At 46.2% G+C, this 18,471-nt stretch overlaps 1 protein-coding gene across 3 annotated transcripts in view; it reads left to right on the top strand.

Moving 5' to 3' along the window:
• The window catches only part of Rpn2 (ribophorin II), a 53,414-nt gene extending 36,047 nt beyond the window's left edge, over positions 1–17,367 (top strand). For 2 of the 3 annotated variants that reach the window (XM_059261796.1, XM_059261797.1), the window contains exons 10-18: positions 965–1,056; positions 2,868–2,982; positions 6,888–7,082; positions 8,098–8,184; positions 9,713–9,808; positions 11,468–11,543; positions 13,018–13,147; positions 14,490–14,537; positions 17,019–17,367. In XM_059261796.1, the coding sequence (XP_059117779.1) occupies positions 965–1,056; positions 2,868–2,982; positions 6,888–7,082; positions 8,098–8,184; positions 9,713–9,808; positions 11,468–11,543; positions 13,018–13,147; positions 14,490–14,537; positions 17,019–17,031 (852 nt within the window). In that variant the 3' untranslated portion in view covers positions 17,032–17,367. The remainder of the gene's footprint in view (positions 1–964; positions 1,057–2,867; positions 2,983–6,887; positions 7,083–8,097; positions 8,185–9,712; positions 9,809–11,467; positions 11,544–13,017; positions 13,148–14,489; positions 14,538–17,018) is intronic. The other variant, XM_059261798.1, reaches the window with a different exon arrangement.
• The last annotated feature ends 1,104 nt before the right edge of the window (positions 17,368–18,471 follow it).

An 18,471-nucleotide genomic window follows, 5' to 3' on the forward strand; every position in this document is an offset into this window, starting at 1 on the left:
TGACGATTTCCTCATCTGAAACAGCACTACCTCCCTGTTGTGCAGATTGACGTGGCTTTGCAAAGCCAGTGCCTTTCGCTGAGTAAATACTAAATCTTTGCTGTTGGTAATACTTACTGGCATGAATTATTTAAACATTACTATGTAAGGAATTCTCCCTTATCAATTAATTTATTTGTTTTTTTCCATGATAGGATTTCTCCATGTAGCCCTGGCTATCCTGGAACTGTATAGACTAGGCTGGCCTTGAACTCACAGAGATCCGCCTGCCTTTGCCCCCCGAGTGCTAGGATTAAAGGCATGTGCCACCACCACCCAGTCCCTTATTTATTTTAAAGGACACATTTTAAAAGATTTTTTTTTTAAATCCTTACTCCCTTTTTAATCCTTTTAAAATATATACCAAAGCCAGAGAAGTGAGGTAGACACAGTAGCTAAGGTCTCACCTTTTAGGGCTCAGGATGGGAATGGTGAGAAATGCCATCTGGCCTGGTAGGTTGCTTTTATCCTAGAATTCTTTTCCTGCCTTTATTCACTTTTAAGGTAGCATGTTTTAAGGCAGCGGTATAGCTCAGCTGGTAGAGCACTTGCCGTTTTTGCAGAAAACCCTAGCCTCAGTTCACATTAAACCAAATGTGGTGGCGTACCCTTCTACTTCAGGCATTTAGGAGATGGAAGCAGAAAGGTCACAAGTGCAAGGTCATCCTTGGCTACACAGTTCAAGGCTAGCCCCGGCCATGTGAGACTGTCTTAAAAAGAAAGAAAGGAAGAAGAAAATGTTGGTCTGTGGATATAACTCAGTGGCGGTCCTTACCTACCAGTGCAGGAGATCCTGGATTCCATCACACGCACATGCATGCACCCATGCACCCACCCACACCCACACACAGACTTTGGATGTACGTGGTAGCTCCTCTCATACCCACCAGTTGACTTGATGAATGTCTTCTATGTTTTGCTGTAGCTTAGAGTCAAGATTTCCACTGAAGTTGGCATCACAAATGTTGACCTTTCCACTGTGGATAAGGATCAGAGCATTGCACCCAAAACTACCCGGTAAGTGGGATGCCACCTAGGCACTGGGGAGCCCCAGGACTCAGAGCTGGAAAGAACAGAACTAGGCCCTGTGCCCCTCCAGGGAGCATTTCCTTGGTGGCAGTGACCCCACCCTATCCTAAATTCAAGAGACTGCAATTTCAGTGGTATTGCTCTATTCTGGTGGACATGTAAGCAGACTTGGAGATTGTTTGTACTCGTGTTTAGTTCATGAGCCAGCTCATGTTACCTCAGACTCTAAATCTGGAGTCCACTGTGTCATTCACATTATTTAGTTCAGATAACATTTGTTTCTAGTAAGGAGTCAGTCTCAAAAAAGGAAACAGTGGATTCATTTGTATTTTACTGCCATCCTATCATCGGATTCCTGAATTAGTTCTTGGTATGGCTTCATGGAAATTGTGGCCAATGGAAAAAACTTGGAAAAGTTTAGACCTTGGAAAGCCTTAGACCTTGTTCTGAGATTCCCGTTTCCCTTCCGTACCCACAGAAACCACCACTAATGGGCCACAGTGCTTGCCCCTGCTGACACAGCCTCAGGGTCCTTTTTTTTCTTTTGGGTTTTGTTTTTTAATGCAACCTCCTAGGTAACCATTAACGTTTTTTAGCCTAGGCATGTGTGTCGTGTCGTCTTGTGCCATGCTAACTCACTCTCTCTCTGTGTATGTGACCAGTTTTTAGTACGCATGGTGCCGAAGTGAGCACTAGCTGTTAACATTTGATCAGAGTTGGCCGGGATGCCTGCTGCAGACCATTTGTCAGCATCACCTAGATCCCGATTTGGGGGAAAGAGTTGGGAGGAGCTTGTCTATATCTCAGATGTGGTTCAGATCTCAGCTTCACTTCCATGGAGTGGCGATAGAGGCAGGTAGATGAACCCTGAAGCTATTTTGAAGGCAGGGAATGCTTTAAGCCAGACTCACTCCTTGTAAGTCATGTAGAGCTGGACTTTCTGTCCCTGACTTGGTTGTTGCCATAGTGACAGTGGAGATACGAGCACTATTTGAGAATGCACTAAAATAATGTCTGTAAGGGTGGTTTGCAAAGTTAATTCTCTGTGGAGTTGGTTTTGATGAGTAAATATAACCGAGAGTATAAAACAAAGCCGGGTGTGAGCTCTGGACCCGTTTGGCTTGTTGATCCCTTGGCTGTCTTTCTCTTCAGTCCCAGGAGATAGCTATGGACAAAACAGCTTTCCTCATCAAGTAAGTCTACCTTTTGAGAAAATGACTTTTTAAAATCCAATTTCATGGCAGAAAAATAAATTGAAACAGCCCAGGAAACAAATCATAGAATAGAGAGAGCTCAACATCCCCTTCTTTCCTTTGCCCACACCCCCGCCCTGCTCATCTGTGAACCTCACTGCTGCTGGCATCGATCATGGCTGTCCCTCTGCATCCTGCCAGCCCTGCAGCGGTGCACACAGGCTCCTGCACCTGAGCTGGGCCAGTTGAGAGCATGGATCGTTGAAGTGAAGGCCTGGAGGTACATATTCTCACAGAACATTTTACCCAGACCCCGATTAAAGTTTTCTCTGCTTTTCTCAGTCCTGGCCTGAAGCTGAGATTGTAGTTTAGTGGTCTGGTCTAACTTTCTGGTCTACCTTGTGAGTTCTAGCTCCAGCACCATAAAAAAAGAAACGATAAGAAAATACCTCTTCAGTCCAGCTTTATTGATCGACTTTGCCTCTAGGCCATAGATATTTCTGTACATTCCATGGAAGTGGTAAAATGGGACAGGGACAGTTGGACAATAAATGCCTGTGCTTAGACGACCCTATCAGAAGTCTGACTATATAATATCTCTTTCAGGGTGACCTACCCAGCCAAAGCCAAGGGTACCTTCATCGCGGACAGCCATCAGAACTTCGCCCTGTTCTTCCAGTTGGTAGATGTGAACACTGGTGCAGAGCTCACCCCTCACCAGGTCAGGAAGAGGCTCCTGCTGTTCTTCTGTCCAGAAATCAAATGTCACCAGAACAGTGATACTCTGACACAGATGCTAGCAAATACCACATTCCTGCTTTCAGAGCCTGACTGCACCCTGACAATCTCTCAGCTTGTCTCACGTGACACACAACTCCCTTTGTAGTGATTGTGACCCATTAACTAAAGTAAACATGCCTTTAAAAAAAAAGAAAGAAAGATTAGCCAAATCCAGTGGCTCAGACCTGTAATCACTACTAGCAGCTTGGGTTAGCTGAGGCAGGAGGATAAGTTCAAGGCTTTCCTAGGCCATCAAGTGAGTTCAGGACAAGCCTGGCCGATTCGTGAGACGGTTTCAAAATAAAAGGCAGAAAAGGGCCAGGACTGAGCCTAGTGATAGAGCACTAAGTCCCGAAAGAGTGGGGTGGAGGCTGGGGAGAGAAGCGGGGTCAGCTCCTTGCACTTACACACATGGCTGTTAAACTGTCTGTAACTCCAGTTCCAGAAGCTCCAGCACCCCCTTCAAGTCTCCACAGCTACAGGCACTCTGGTGGTTTGCTTTCTTAGTCACAGGCAAAACACTTAAATACAGAAAATGAAATAAATTTTAAAAAGTATTATTTACAAGATGTATTTAAGGCAGATTAACACTTGAGAGGGTTTTTAAAAAGTAATACTTTGAAACAATTTTTTTGGGGGGGGGAGGTTGTTTGGTTTGTTTCCAAGACAGAATTTCTCTGTATATTCCTGGCTGTCGTGGAACTGAGATCCGCCTGCCTTTGTTTCCCAAATGTTGGGATCAAACACGTATGCCACCACTGTCTGGCTTGAAACAATTTTGAAAAAATGGAAAACTTAGTCAAAAAAGAAAAAAAAAACAAAACTTTTTTTGTTCTTGCCAAAGTAAATTTTCTATTGTGGGACTCTGAAAAATACCTTTTCAAATTTATGCCTATTTTGCATTATAAAAACAGAACACACACACACAAAAAAAAAAAAACCCAGAACACATTATGTATTTTAATTTATTTTCTAAGTTTTATATGTATAAGTATTTTGCCTTCATGTATGTTTGTACACCACCTGTGCCTGATGCCTGTGGAGGCCAGAAGAGAGCATCAGATTGCCTGAAACAGTGACTACAGACCAATGTAAGCCCCCATGTGGGTGTAACCATTGAGCCATCCCTTTGTATTGTTTAAGTACTTCTAATTTTATTTGTATTCCCGGAACTTGGTCATTCCACTCCCCCTCTTCTATGTATGTACGGATGTGTGGGTGTGTGTGTGCTCACATGTGTGTGCAGGTACATGTGGAGGCTCAAGATTGGTGCTGAGTGTCTTCCTCTATTACTCTCCACTTGATAGATTGAGGCAGGGTCTCTCACCAAACCTGGAGCTCGCTGCTTCAGCTGCTTTGCCTAGCTGGCTCACTCTAGGAATTTCCTGCTAGGATTACAGGTAGATCGCCATGCCCGTCAGGCTTTCCCGAGGGTTCCGGGGATCTGAATTCCAGTCCTCTTGCTTTCACATCAACGCTTTACCCATCTTTCCAACCCCATCTTCCCGTTAGTAAATACTGGCTTTACTCCCATATTCTGTTAGCTCTGCTGCATCCATGTGGTAGTGGAGGTTGTTCTTCCACTATGGTGTACGAAGCCTTGTTAAAGACCATGTACTTTTAGCCGGGTGGTAGTAGCACACGCCTTTAATCCCAGCACTCGGGAGGCAGAAGCAGGTGGATCTCTGTGAGTTCTAAAACAGCCTGAGCTACATAGAGAAAAACCAAAACTTGTTTTGAAAAACCAAAACCAAAAAAGTGTGTTTTTTAATGTAAAAAGTTTCACAGTGCTTAGAATTTAAACTCAGGACTTAGAGGAGGGGCAGCGAGCTGGCTCAGTGGGTAGAGGCTCTTGTACATCAGCCTGTCAAGTTGAGGTCCGTCCCAGAACTCATGTAAATCTGGAAGAAAAACGACTGCACAAAGTTGACCTCTGACCCCCAAACACATGGTGCCATGCATTCCCTTGCATATATCATTCTCTCTCACATATAACAACAAAGAAGGTTTTTAAAAGGAGCTTAAAAGATTTTTAAACCATTTCCCCAGGAATCCCCTTGTCCTCCCCAGCTTCCCATCTCTCTTGTCCCTCTCAGTCCGCAAGAGCTGTTCTTGACTCTGTCACATACATGGTTAGGTATTATGCAGAGGGAATTTAAGTAAATATTTTGAGTGCTGAAAAACATGGTCAAAATGGGCTTTGTTTGGTGCACTGTACTGATAGGTTAGCAAGAACTGGTGGGCCACTGAAGTGCGTTTACCTGCAGACACTGTTTCTTGTGGCTGTAGGTGCTGTACCTGTGCCCTGGAGCCACTGTCCTGGCTGTTGTTTGTCCCCTTCTTCACCCCCAAACTCCAGGCAGCTTAGCCAGGGCCTGTGCTCATACTGACTTTTAAGAACTTTAGCCTCTCCTGCTGAGTAGTGGTGGTGCACACCTTTAATCTCTGGACTTGGGGGGCAGAGGCAGGCTGATCTCTGAGTTCTAGGCTAGCCTGATTTACTTAGCAAGTTCCAGGATAGCCAGGGCTACACAGAGAAACTCTGTCTTGAAAAAAACAGGTTGAAGAAAAGAACTTCAACCTGTCAGCATTTCCTAGTTTTCTCCTAGAAGGACATTTGCCAACCACATAGCACCAGGAAGAAAATGAAGAGAAATCGGAAGACTAAATTGGGAGGGCTAGGGATAGGGCAAGAAAATGTATGAAAACGAGGCTGTGTCTGGATTTTCCCAGGTTCTGTCTGTGTCTGTGATTCAATGGCCTCTCCCATAGATTTGACATCTTGAAGATGAGTGTGGCAGTATGGGTGGAAGGCAGGCATCCTCTGCCCACCCTGGACAAGGCTGGTTGCTGTAGTCAGGATGCTCTGCACTGTGGCCTCCCCTTCCTTCAATAATCTGATGTGTGGAATCACAGATGAGATTTCTGCTTTGTGCCTAGGTCCAGGTCTCGCTGTGTCACTATGACAACTCGTTTAATGCTCTTGCCTTAAAACCTGTAAATTGTAGCCAACCACTTGTCTCGTTGAATTCTTTGTCTTGAAGCCCTTGAAAGGAAAGCCTTGCGTGGATATTAAATTTTGTGGCAGTTCTAACACATGTTGGCACAAGACCTTAGTTTCTTGTACCGTAACTGATGAAACCCAGACCCACTGTGCTAAGGCCGGGTAGCCGCCGTTGCTTAGTTCTTGGGTGACTCTTACTCCCTAGCACGGCACTACATGCTTTGCATACATTACTACAAATCTTTTTCACATGAATTCTCCCCAAGAAGTTGATGTTTTTGCCTTAAAGATAGAGAAGTCAGGGCACAGGAAGGTTAAGTAATTTACTCAGCTCCTAAGTAATGGGGCCATGTCACTGTCTTCAGGGCCAGGCTCTGTGACGCCAGGCTGCTCCGTTCCATTAGAACTCTGCCTCGTTATCGACAGCAGAGCATCCACTGCTGCATCTTGAACTGGAAACACTAGGAAATTCAAGTGAGCCTCTCGCGGTGCCGCCTCATCTGCCTTCTCTTCACCCTCTGCTGAAGAAGTTAATTGGGCAGCAAAGTGGCAGGAAGAGACTGCAGCAGCCGAGGGCAAATGATCACAAACCAGGCCTTCAGTCTCCCAGTCTCAGAGCACTGGCTGGACTCCTAAGTTCACTCTCTCTCCTTGTTCAAGCAAAAAGTTGTCTCTGGGGTAGGAACTAGGGTGGGACGGCTGCTCCCTCCCTCTCAGGAGCAGGTCAGAGCTCTCACTATGACAAAAGAGTAGCTCTCACTCTGTTCCTGGTTGATTCAGTGTTGGGCCCACTGGGAGTTCTGAGATGGTCAGATGGAAGGTGGTTTTCTTCTTCTCTCTAGACATTTGTTCGACTTCATAACCAGAAGACTGGCCAGGAAGTGGTGTTTGTTGCGGAACCGGATAACAAGAATGTGTATAAGTTTGAACTGGACACCTCTGAAAGAAAGATTGAGTTTGACTCTGCCTCTGGCACCTACACACTCTACTTAATCATCGGAGATGCCACTTTGAAGAACCCAATCCTCTGGAACGTGGTATGTGTGTGATAGGTGTGGAGATGCGGGTTGCTGTGAGGCCCTGTGTTCTGCTGTACAGAGAGTCATACACTGTGGCTTAGCATCTAGTGCATGCTTAATAAGTATTGATCAAATGAATGAACTATACACGTTCCATGAACTTCTATAATATTCTATTGGAAAGAGGTTTTCTTATTACATCAAGGCACTGTGGAGGATACATAAATGAAGAAATATGGTCTTGGCCTTTGAGATCTGTTATAGCCTGGGGAGGAAGAGGGCAGTGAGTGGTGAATTGTAGATGAGCAGAATGCTAATAAATAATGTCCAGTAGTTACAGATTATATTACAGGTTACACGGCTCTGCCCTTACAGGCCTTGCTGTTTTGGTAGTTCTGATGACAGAAACATTGTAAGACAGCTTTGGAGCAAGGAATTGAGGCATCACAGGGCTTCCTGGAATAGCATCTGGGAGCACATGTTGAGGAGCAGCTTCCAGAGAAACTTGGTGTGCTCTCAGGGAGATGATGAAGACTTCTGTTTTTCTGAGTCTTGAGTCTGGTAGAGGAGCAGGAAGTGATGGGAGGAAAATGACAGACAGCAGATATGGCAGTCAGATAGGCTGGTCTTCATGCTTGATGAGGGGCCTTTTCCCTGCTATTTTCAAGATTTCTTTCTTCTCCAGGACTTGAAGAAACTTTTGTACAAAAATGCATTTTCATTTCTTATGTGCTTAAATCACACTTCCCGGGAGGGACACTTGGCTATTTCTGATTATAGCTGTAGCCACCGGTACACCTGCTGGGGTTTTCGTATTAAGTGGCTCTGTGGGCTTTCCCACTATAGTCCTGGGAAATTGGAACCCTTGCTCTAAAAGGCACTTTGGGCAAATGCTAGGTTTGTTCTTGAGATTTTCACTGCCTCTGATTGTCAGCTAATGGATGAGAAGTGACTGGACCGCGGAGAGCATTTTCAATCATGGCTTTCGCCCCCTTCTCACGCTGTGCCTCTAAAAACTATTCTTGTTTTTCAGGCTGATGTGGTTATCAAGTTCCCTGAAGAAGAAGCTCCCTCCACCGTCCTGTCCCAGAACCTTTTTACCCCAAAGCAGGAAATTCAGGTATATTCCAAAGATGTTGTCCACTCAGCCCAGAGTTGAGGTGGAGCCAGGGAGAGAGCAGCGAACTTCTGGGCTGTGGCTCTGGCCCTTTGGCCTGTTTGCATGGTGCTTTATGGTATGAACTCGGCCTCTCTGGAAGGTGGGTGGGGCAAGTTAGCGGTCCCCTCTTTCAGCCGAATCTCTGAAGTATCTCTGAAGCCCTCATAGAATAAACACACAGTTGTCAAGGACGTGAGGTGGGTCCCTCGGTGGACCGCTCTGCAGTTGTGAGATTCAGTCATAGTAGCAGCATGGAGCCCACTTGTGAGTGGGTGTCCAGTGTGAAAACACAGGCTCCTTTCTCGTTGCACTGCTAGAATAATGGACGATAGCCAGGTGTGGGGCCCAGACCTGTAATCCCAGCATCAGCAGGGCGGAGGCAGGAGGATCCTAAGTTCCGACCAATAAAATAAAGGACAGGCGCCCAAGGGAGGGGTAGAAGGGTTCATTCTAAATCTTTGTCATGGTCCATGGTATTGTTTAGGAATGCAAAATATAGTCACAAAGCAGTATTGGCTGACAGTGAGGGAGGCTGGGTGATCTCCTGGGTGGAGCAGGTGGCAGCAACCACTATAGACAGCATTGGCAATCCCTTAAGAGCAGTGTCAGCAAGAGAGGAGCCAAGGTGAAAATTTAGGAACTGGAGCTTCAAGCAGAGCTGTGTTGGCTGGTCATTGGCAAGTGGGAAAAAGGCCATAGTTTCTCTACAGAAGGACAGATATTTGAAAAGATGGGAGTACACAGTATTAAGACCACTTTTCCTCACAGGATCTTTTACAAGCCTAGTAGAGTGATTGTGGCTCTCCCTACTCCCATCTTTACCTAAAAACTGAGGCAAAGAGGAACATGCCATTAGTCTCATGGCCAAACATCTGTTTGGACCTAGGTAGGTGATTGCCACTATGCTAGCTCATGCTGTTGAGGTGAGCTGCTCGGAGTTCATGGATTGCTCAGGAAAAGATGAAACGAGTCTCAGGTGTGCTAGCCAGCTTTCTGGTTTAACTCTAGCCGTTAAGCAGAGCTGATGAGGGAGGTCTGTTCATTCCATCTGAACCATGGCTGGGAATAAAAGAGGCAAGGGTGCACCGACTGTTAATGAGGCCCTGTTAAATTTTAAAGTGGGGGTGGAGTTACTGTTAGTTGACCAAGTACCGTAACCTAGGAACCCAGAAGTGTTTTGAAGTCCAGAGTCCTTGAGTATAACATCCAAACCACCCCTAGGCCTGAGCCTCCTTTTTGACACAAGCCGGGTGGCCCTTGGTGGTCTGCGTTCTCCAGCCTCTAAATGGCAGTGATTCTTTGAGGTAGAAAGGCTGGCCATATACTGTCTGGAACGAAAAGAGTGCCCTAGGAAGAGGGACCAGCCAAAGGCTTAACCTCTAGGAGACATTTCCTCTCCACAGTGGTTGGCATTTGGTCTCTGGTACACAGGCAGCCCCTGCTGAGAAGGGCACATTCTGAAACTTGCTGGTGTGTCTTCTCTTGGCAGCACCTGTTCCGAGAGCCTGAGAAGAGGCCCCCCACGGTGGTGTCCAACACGTTCACAGCCCTCATTCTCTCGCCCTTGCTCCTGCTCTTTGCGCTGGTGAGTCACTGTGATTAGCATGGGCAGTGGGTCTGGCTCTAGGAAGACAGATGGAGCCATTCCAAAAGAGTCTTTGTGCTCTGGCCTGAGTACCGCTCTGGAGGGGTCCAGCAGCTGTGACTTGAACTAATAGTCAGAAAGTTTTAGAATAACCAGAATTCCCCACTGTGGGGGTAGGGAGGAAGCCAAATCAACCCATCCATTAAGAAGGGAGCCTGAGAAAATTCCAGCAGCTTCTGACAGTGACAGAAGTGTACAGTCTGAGGTCCTCTGGGGGAGTGTTCAGATGAGATCAAGTGTGGAGAAAAGGAAAAATTGAGGCCAGTGTTGATAGCTTTAAGAATGGAGAACAAGCTATGCATTCCAGATCTCCTGGGAGCGTGAAACCGGAATGAACTGAAAGTCCACTTAGAAGCAGTGTTAGTCTGCCCACACAATGGAACGGTGTGCCAGTTAGCAGAATGACAGGTCTGTACACTGATGCCAGCAGGTGTTACAGAAAGAGAAAGAGGCGGGCAAGGAGGTAGGTGAGTATGTTTAGAGTAATCCTCATGTGGAAAAGTTTTTAAAACTGTATTAATGATAGTCACCTCTGAGGAGGAGACTTGGAGGTTGTAAAGGAAAGAAATTCCTAATTTTAATAGTAATGTTTATTTGTGTGTGTGTGTGTGTGTGTGTGATGTATATACATACACATATACACATATACATACATGTATGTTTGGTTTGGTTTTTTTTGAGACAAGGTTTCTCTGTATATAGCCCTGGCTGTCCTGGAACTTGATCTATAGACCAAGCTGACCTGTAACTCAGAGATCCCTCTGCCTCTGTCTGTCTAGTGCTGGGATTAAAGGTGCGCACCACTACACCTGGTACACTTTTATTTTTTTTAAAAGACTGATCTCTGTGTGTCTCACAGAGATCACCTGTCTCTGCGTCCAGAGTGCTGGGATTAAATACATGCACCATCACGCCAGACTCAATTTATGTATTTTAACCAATTTAAATTTTTCCTTTCTTTCTCTGAAAATCATAAACATAGGCACATAACCTCAAAGTTCAGAGAATTTTGCCAAACAAAAAACAAAATTTTAGATATTATTTTTGGCAGATTACCTATGTTTTAAATTAACTGGTTGATTTTTCATCAAAGAGGAGTGATTAAATCTAGAAAGCATGCCACAAGCTTTCATAAACAGACCTGGGGAGGGGGTGTTCTTGTATTGGGGTGAGAGAGTTTCAGAAGGCACAGAGTCCAACATGAGAGCATGTTCCTGCTGCCTGTAGCTCATGGTACCAGCCCTGCAGAACCTAGTGGAAGTGTCAGTCACATCCTCATTAATGTACCTTCTGACCTTTGGGCTCCATGGTCTTGCCTATAGAAGAGTTTGCCATGGTTGAAAATGATGCTCAGATTTGAGCTACCCAAGCCCAGTTGAGAGCAGTTCCTCTGCTGCCTTTCAGAAGGAAGAAGGGGCAGTTCTTGAGGACTCAGAATAGGGTGCTTATCGTCTGGGGAAATCCCTGTCTCTGTAGTATGTGTGAACTTTGAAGCTCTGGTGCTCGCCATTGGATCAATGCTGGCACCGTGTAGGACCATTTCATGTTGTAGTAGAACTCTTTCACAGTCTAATCTTCATTTATTTCTCCATCATTCAGTGGATCCGGATTGGTGCCAATATCTCCAACTTCACTTTTGCTCCTAGCACGATTATCTTTCACCTGGGACATGCTGGTAAGTGCCCCAGGAGGCTAATTCCTCCTCTGACATTTTGCCTGCCCACAAAAAAGCTCTGTTAAGTAGGTCCACAACCTATTAACTATAATGGCTTAATAGCATAACATTTCCCTCTTCCTCCTGGCCTTTTAGGACAGTTAATATGATGATGATAAACCTGTTTGGCCCATCAGCTGAGAGCAACTGCCACTCTGTTGGGCCTCATTGTACTGGAGGGGCTGTGGCAAACCATTTACCCTCATTTAATAGCCCTGTTCATTTCCAGAGATTACTCACTTAGCGTGTCTTTACACTGAGCCATCTTCCTGGATGAAGAACATTTAATACATTTTCCAAAGGTTATCGTTCCCCACCACATCGATCCTCACATTTGTTGGCAGCTCTCTTGGACAATAACAGAAAACAGTCCCTTCCTCCATCAGACACACTGTCCTCCATTGTTCTTTGGAGGATGCAGACTCTAAACAACCGAAACATAACAGGGCAGTGAATTCCCAGATCGTTAAGCATTTCCAAGCCTTTGCATCTCACTGGAAAGTTCAGTATTTTAATTCCTTTGCCTCTCCAAGGAGTCACCATCTCTGCATCCACAGTACATGGCTACTCCAGGGGTCCATAGGACCTCTTGACATTCCAGGCAAATGTGCATCTGTATTTTTCTGAGAAAAGGGAGTCTGTAACTTTGATCAGATTCTCACAGTGGTCCATGACCTCAAAAGTGCTTAAGCACCCCTGTGGTAGTTCGTCTGTCATCCTGGGCAGAACTGGCACAATGACCTTTCTCCCCCACTTAGTTACTGGACTTGAGTGACAGCCTTCCTGGGTCAGGCTAGGAGCAAGACCTGAAGAGAAATGGATTTAGAACCCTGACTTTCATGCCAGGGTGCTTTTGTATGTGTTTCCTCATTGATTCTCATTGTTCAACCCTGACGGAGGTGACTGGGGCTGGAACTATGATCCATTTGGTGGTAAGAGAATTTGGTCTTCGAGAAACTACAAGCTGGTAAGGATGGAGCTTGTACAAAACCCAGGACTCTCAGTGTCTGGGTCTTAATGAGCCCTTTCCACTGAGCCTTCCCAGGCCTCCCTGCTCACATCCTAGCCACAGTGGCAAATCATTCTTGGAATAGTTCTAATGAAAAGGAAATGACTCATGTCCTGAATGTTTTTATTAAAAATTTGAAACATAAAATTATCTCAAATATTATAAAGACATAGCTCTGCATGAAGGAAGCAGAGAGTAGACAGGAATAGGCCTGTAGATGGGAGAGCGGTAGTACTTTAGTCCATTTTTTACTCTAGATTTCTTGGTAAACAAGGCTGAAGAGCAAATCTATTGAGTCATCTACTTTCTGCAGTTGAGATAAAAGCTGCCTAGGAAAACTGACCTTTCTGACACACAGGCCCTGCTCCTCCCTCTCCTCCTGTTGTCACTGCTTTGTCTAATTGGATGTCATGACACTTCTTGTAGCGATGCTGGGGCTCATGTATGTGTACTGGACTCAGCTCAACATGTTCCAGACCCTGAAGTACCTGGCTGTCCTGGGCACTGTGACATTTCTGGCTGGCAATCGAATGTTGGCCCAGCAGGCAGTCAAGAGGTGAGGCTGGGGATGGACCAAGCTCCAGGGTGGGATAAGAGATGTCTGTGTGGGCACTGCCAGCCTAGCTCTGAGACATAAAGCTATGTGGCTGAATGATAGGCATCCAGCCTGTTAGAGAAGCCATAAGCAGGTCTTTTAAAGAGGAAAGTAACCTTAGTGACTAGTTGTAGATGTTAAAGTCACAGTGTCATACACATTAGGAAAGGGGGAAGAACTGCATTATGTTGACTAAAGTGTATTAGATACATGGTGGAAAGCCCTCTTGCCCTGCCCTCCTCCTATGCCCCCACCGTGGCACCTCTGGGGCTCTGGATGGTGCCAGAGCTCTTCCTCCTACCCATAGGTTTGTGTTCTGCCCCTCGGCAGTTGTGTAAGCTTGGCAGCAGCTCCCAGCAGGAGCATCCACTCAAAGGCCCACACTGCTACCCAGGAGTCAGACAGCCTGAGAGGCAAACAAATGTTCAGACCTTGATGTGGTGGCAGCTTGACTTTCAGAACAGAATTGGAGGCAAATTTAAATGTCACATAGGTGTTTCTCATTGATTTGACTTTATTAGAACCTGACTGATTTCAGCCACGCAAAGGCCAATAAGAAAAGGTCAGAATTGCTTTCACCTTTGAAAGAAGTCATTTTCTGATGCAGCCTGCCTTTTCCCCTCTGGGACTTAGGCTGGCAGAATGGAACTCAGTAGCATGCCCTTAAACACGCTGTCAGTTAGATCTGTTTGATCCAAAAGGGTGTTATCAAGGAGACCACTGATGACTGGGCAGGGTGGGGGTCTCATTGTGAGCTTTGGAGTGCCTCACTGTGAGCTCCCGTGCAAACATTCCCGAATTCCTGTGCCAGCTCAGTCCCGTCAGAGCTGCCCTCGGTGCCCCCAGTAGCTGCTTCACTCTCCTGCCACTGTGCGTTGCATCTAGAAAAGGCCAAGGCGTGGTGGTCTTTCCCCAGCAGAACACTGTTCCCTTGCAGCAACCAGTCTGGGTCCCAAGGAGCAGAAAGCTGGGCTTTGCTAACTTTTTCTTCTCTGGAAATTGTCCACAAGACCAGCAAAGCCATGGGGAGAGCAGTGTGAGGAAGCCATTCCCTATAGAGTCCATGCAGCAAGCCTTCCTACTGTGAACCCCGACTCTTATGCACTTGCTGGAAAGAGTCATGACTCCTTATAGAGACCCAGTGGCTCCCCCACCCCTCAGTCCCCTTCACAAGTCTCACAGCCTGTGCTGCCTGGGAAGAGGACCAGCCTTGACAGGAGCTGTGGTCGGGTTTACCGCGTGTCCTCACTTGTTTCTCTCTCTCTGTCCTTTCTTGATTCTCAAACCCTCTTTCCTTTGGCAGGATCGCTGCAGAGCAGAGCAGTAGATTGGCAAAATATAGGACACTACGGTAAAGATAAAGGGCGACCCGTCCCCGATGCAGGCTCCGCTTCCCATCTTGCCCACTTCATGCATGCTAGTTACTGTCCTGGTTTCAGCCCACTCATTCCGCCCACCATTCCCTACACCAGAGTGAATTCTGAGGCCATTTCACAGCTTGCTGGTTGAGGTTGTGACTGGACCAGGGCAACTTCCCCATAGAATACTGGTGGATAAGATAGGTCTAACCTGGGCTTCTTGACAAGGGCCTCATCAACCCAGACTACATGGATTCACTAAACAGTGGTCCCATGGCAACTCCTGGCACACCTTGTCACTACTTCTAGGCCTTTCCATAAACACTAATTTCTACTTGGCCGAACGATGTGATTTGGTGAGATTCAGTTGTGAGTGACTGATGACCATGGATCAAAGCCAACAGCAGAATCGTGCCTGGAGCTCAGGGCGTAGCCCACAGCTGTCCTCCTTCTGAGGGCTCCTGTTGGGGAGGAAAAGTCAGCGAGCACCAGAGCAAAGGCAGGGTGCTGCTTCATGGCTCTGCTCCTGTAGATGAGGGGCCCGTGAGAAATTCTGGGGGGAGGCCATGCTGGTTTAGGCTTCTGTCCGGTGTGTTGCAACTCCTCATCTCCCTCGATGCAGCACTGTCATGTAAACCCATGACCATGCACACGAGAGCGTGACACCATCTCCCTAGCCTGGAGGTGGGCTGGATTGGGCCTGTATGGTGTAATTGGCTGACCTCTGCCTTAAAGCACAAGTAGGACAGAGGTATTTTAATTTTCACATCATGCCTCCTTTTATCCCTTGCCTTAGAAATAGCTTTCCCTTCCAAAGACAGAAAGCAAACCCCAGCACACCTGCTCCTCAGAAAAGTTCTAGTCCTCAGAAAATAGGACAAGTCAACAAAAACAGGCTCTAGAGCTTTCTCAGTGCAGTGTGGAGAAGCTGAGTGACCTTGTCCTTCACACAGAGAGAAAATGGCATTTTTTTAGGAGGTTGGTTTTTGTTTGTTTTTCTAGGTTTAAGCGATATTTGGTACCAGACGTGGTAGCTTACACCTATAATCCCAGCATTTGAAGGCAGAGGCAGGAGGATGAGGAGTTTAATATCTCCTGGGCTATAGGAGACCCTATGTCTAAATAAATAATGAATAATCAAACAAAATAAGCATGTAGCCATGTGACTAGCGCCTCAGTAAGAGACTCATGGCAGTCTGAGGTTCCCTGTACTTGTGCAGGCTGTCCCTCCCACCACCCTTAGGTCCTGGCCTTACTTCTTCAGTTTTGCCCTAAATTTGAATTGCTCTGTCTGAAGCGTTTGCCTTCGGAACTAGTCCTTTGCAGCTTGTTGAGTTCTTTTATTCTTTCCCTGACCCCTCCTGCTGCCCGAGTCTTGACTGTGGGAGCTTTTGGGACATGTAGGGCTGGGACCAAGTGTGCATGCAGGCTTACCCCCTGTGGCTCAGTGCTGCCAACTGAGGCCACACGTTGGTTTGAGTGGGTATAGTGGATGGTCTCGGTTCGTGGCCAAGTTCTAGGGTTGCTGATTCCGCCACCCTCGTTTTATACCTTTGCTGTCCTTGCAGTATGGTTGTGGCCATATCCATTGCCAGGCACGCACCCTGATGTTAGGAATCTCTGAGCATTGGTAAGGAGTTAGAAGCATACACTCTGGTCCTCAGGACCCAGCACTGTGCCTGTGTGCCCTCCTGGGCACCGCTTTAGCAGTCCGTTTGCAGCCTGCCATTCTGAGACTGACATCATCGCTCCAGTCCTCACCGTGACTGCCCACTGCCCGCTGAGGACGTAGAGCGCTGCTTCTGCTTGCCGTGTGCTTGCTTCTGCCACCTGGCTGCATTCTCTTTGGAGTATCAGTTTCTCTTCTGCTGCTTCCACAGCTCTTAGAGTCAGGGGAAGGTGAGAAGAGAGTGGCAGAGAGACGCTCCTCTCATCTGAGAAGTGCGCATCCCAGCACTCAGAAGGCTGAGGCAGGATCACAAGTTTGGGGCCAGCATTAGCTACATAACAAGACCTTACCTCAAAAACAAAACCAACCAACCAACTAACCAACCTATACATCAAAGAAAGAAATGAAAAGAAGACAAACAAAAGTAATGGTTTTCGTGAGCCAAGTGCCGTTTTCCGGACCCATTCTGTACTAGGTTAGGTTCTGAGTCCGCACTGGCAGGGTTAACCTTCCTCCGTCTTTCGGCCTGTACTGTGAGGGTGTGCCTGGAATTACCTCATCTGTACTTCCACATGCTCCTTCCTTAGTGTCGGGGCTGACTCATGGTTGTCAAGCCATCATCGGCTCCAGTTATTTTTTGAAGTGAGATGGGGCATATATAAATGGAACCAATAGAATCAGGGCTGTCCCCTTGTCAGTAACATCTTCCAGTGGGAGAACCACTCGGTCTCCCTCTTGTCCCACTAGGAACCATAACCGTCGGCAGAAACCGTCAGTGACTGTGTCTGTGTTCATTTTCTTCCAGAACAGCACACTAGTTCCAGAAGAAGGTTGACGACCCTGAAAACGGAAATGATTCTTTAACAAGGAGTGAAGACCATTCATAGTGTGAAAAGAGGAATGAGGGGAAACAAAACAGAAAATGAAAAAATCTGTTATTTAAAAAGAAAAAAGTTGAGATGTGGTTACACTTTTACTTGTTTTTCACTTTCTGTTTTACAGAGCAGATATGTTTGGGCCCAGATTGTCTGTCCCTTTGTCATGATGTCTGGCAAGATGCTGTGAATATCCCAGACTACCCAGATGTTACATTTGAAAAGTTGAAGTCTGTAATTCATCTACTTTGGAATAAAGAGAATGATGATAGGAATAAAGGTCTCATTGAGAGTTTATTCCCGTCCCCAGAGCCTCGAGTGTATAATGTGAGGGCGAAGCTGGGGCTGGGTTATTAGTGCCTCAGCAGTCTTCGATTGGTCTTTCTCACTCTTTCTTAGCAGGACTGAGAGTGGCCTAGAAAAGCCTGTGTCCTTTCTGCTCCAGCAGTGAGCTCTTCATAGGAGCCACACTTGTATTTACAGATCCTTGGTGTTCAGTCACAAGGACCTGCTCTAGACTTTTTCTTTGAATGTTTGGGTTTGGCATGTAGAGAAGTGTTGGAATTGTCTCAAAAAAGAAAGCTGACTATCTCAGTACATTCATTCTGTGACAAAATAACATGAAGTAGGTAGGTAATTTAGAAACAGTAAAACAGATAATTTATAAACATAATTTATAAGCTAAAATAGGTAGATAGATAAATAATTTATAAATAATAAGATAGGTAGATGGATAGATCTTACAGTCCTGGGTACTAGAACTCAGAAGGCCCTGGAACATTTGGTATGCAGTGAGAGAGACGCTCCCCTCTGGATGATATTGGTCCTTTTCAGTGTTCCCAATAACAGAAGGGACAGAATGACAAAAGCAGCTAGCTAGTTCACCCAGGCCCTTGAATAAAGGTAATAATCCATACACTGTGTAAATCGTCCTACCTCTAAATGCAGTGCATTGTGGATTTCTTTCAACATGATTTTGGAGGAACTCTGATTCAAACCATAGCACTGACCACTTGGGTAAACATCTGTTATCCCAGCACTCCTGCAGGGAGGTAGGAGGCGGACAGGAAACTTGCCTGGAAGCTGCTGGAACAGCTAGCCTGGAGTACACAGAGAAGCCCTGCCTCAACAGGTAGAAGAGAACTGATTTCTCATACACACACAAATAATAGTAATATTTAAGAACAAATGTATATGACTAAAACTTGGCCCATTGTCTGTAATGCTATTGAAACACAATACGTTGCGTGGTGGCACCCATTTGTAATCCACTCAGGCTGAAGCAGGCAGACTAGGAGATCCAGACTAGACAGAGCTATATCTTAGAATCTTTGTTAAATTTGGGGTACAGAGATTGCTTTCTAGGCTAGCTAGATTTTGCTG

The sequence above is a fragment of the Peromyscus eremicus genome, chromosome 4 (genome assembly GCF_949786415.1).
Source record: "Peromyscus eremicus chromosome 4, PerEre_H2_v1, whole genome shotgun sequence".
NCBI classification, from domain to species: Eukaryota; Metazoa; Chordata; class Mammalia; order Rodentia; family Cricetidae; genus Peromyscus; species Peromyscus eremicus.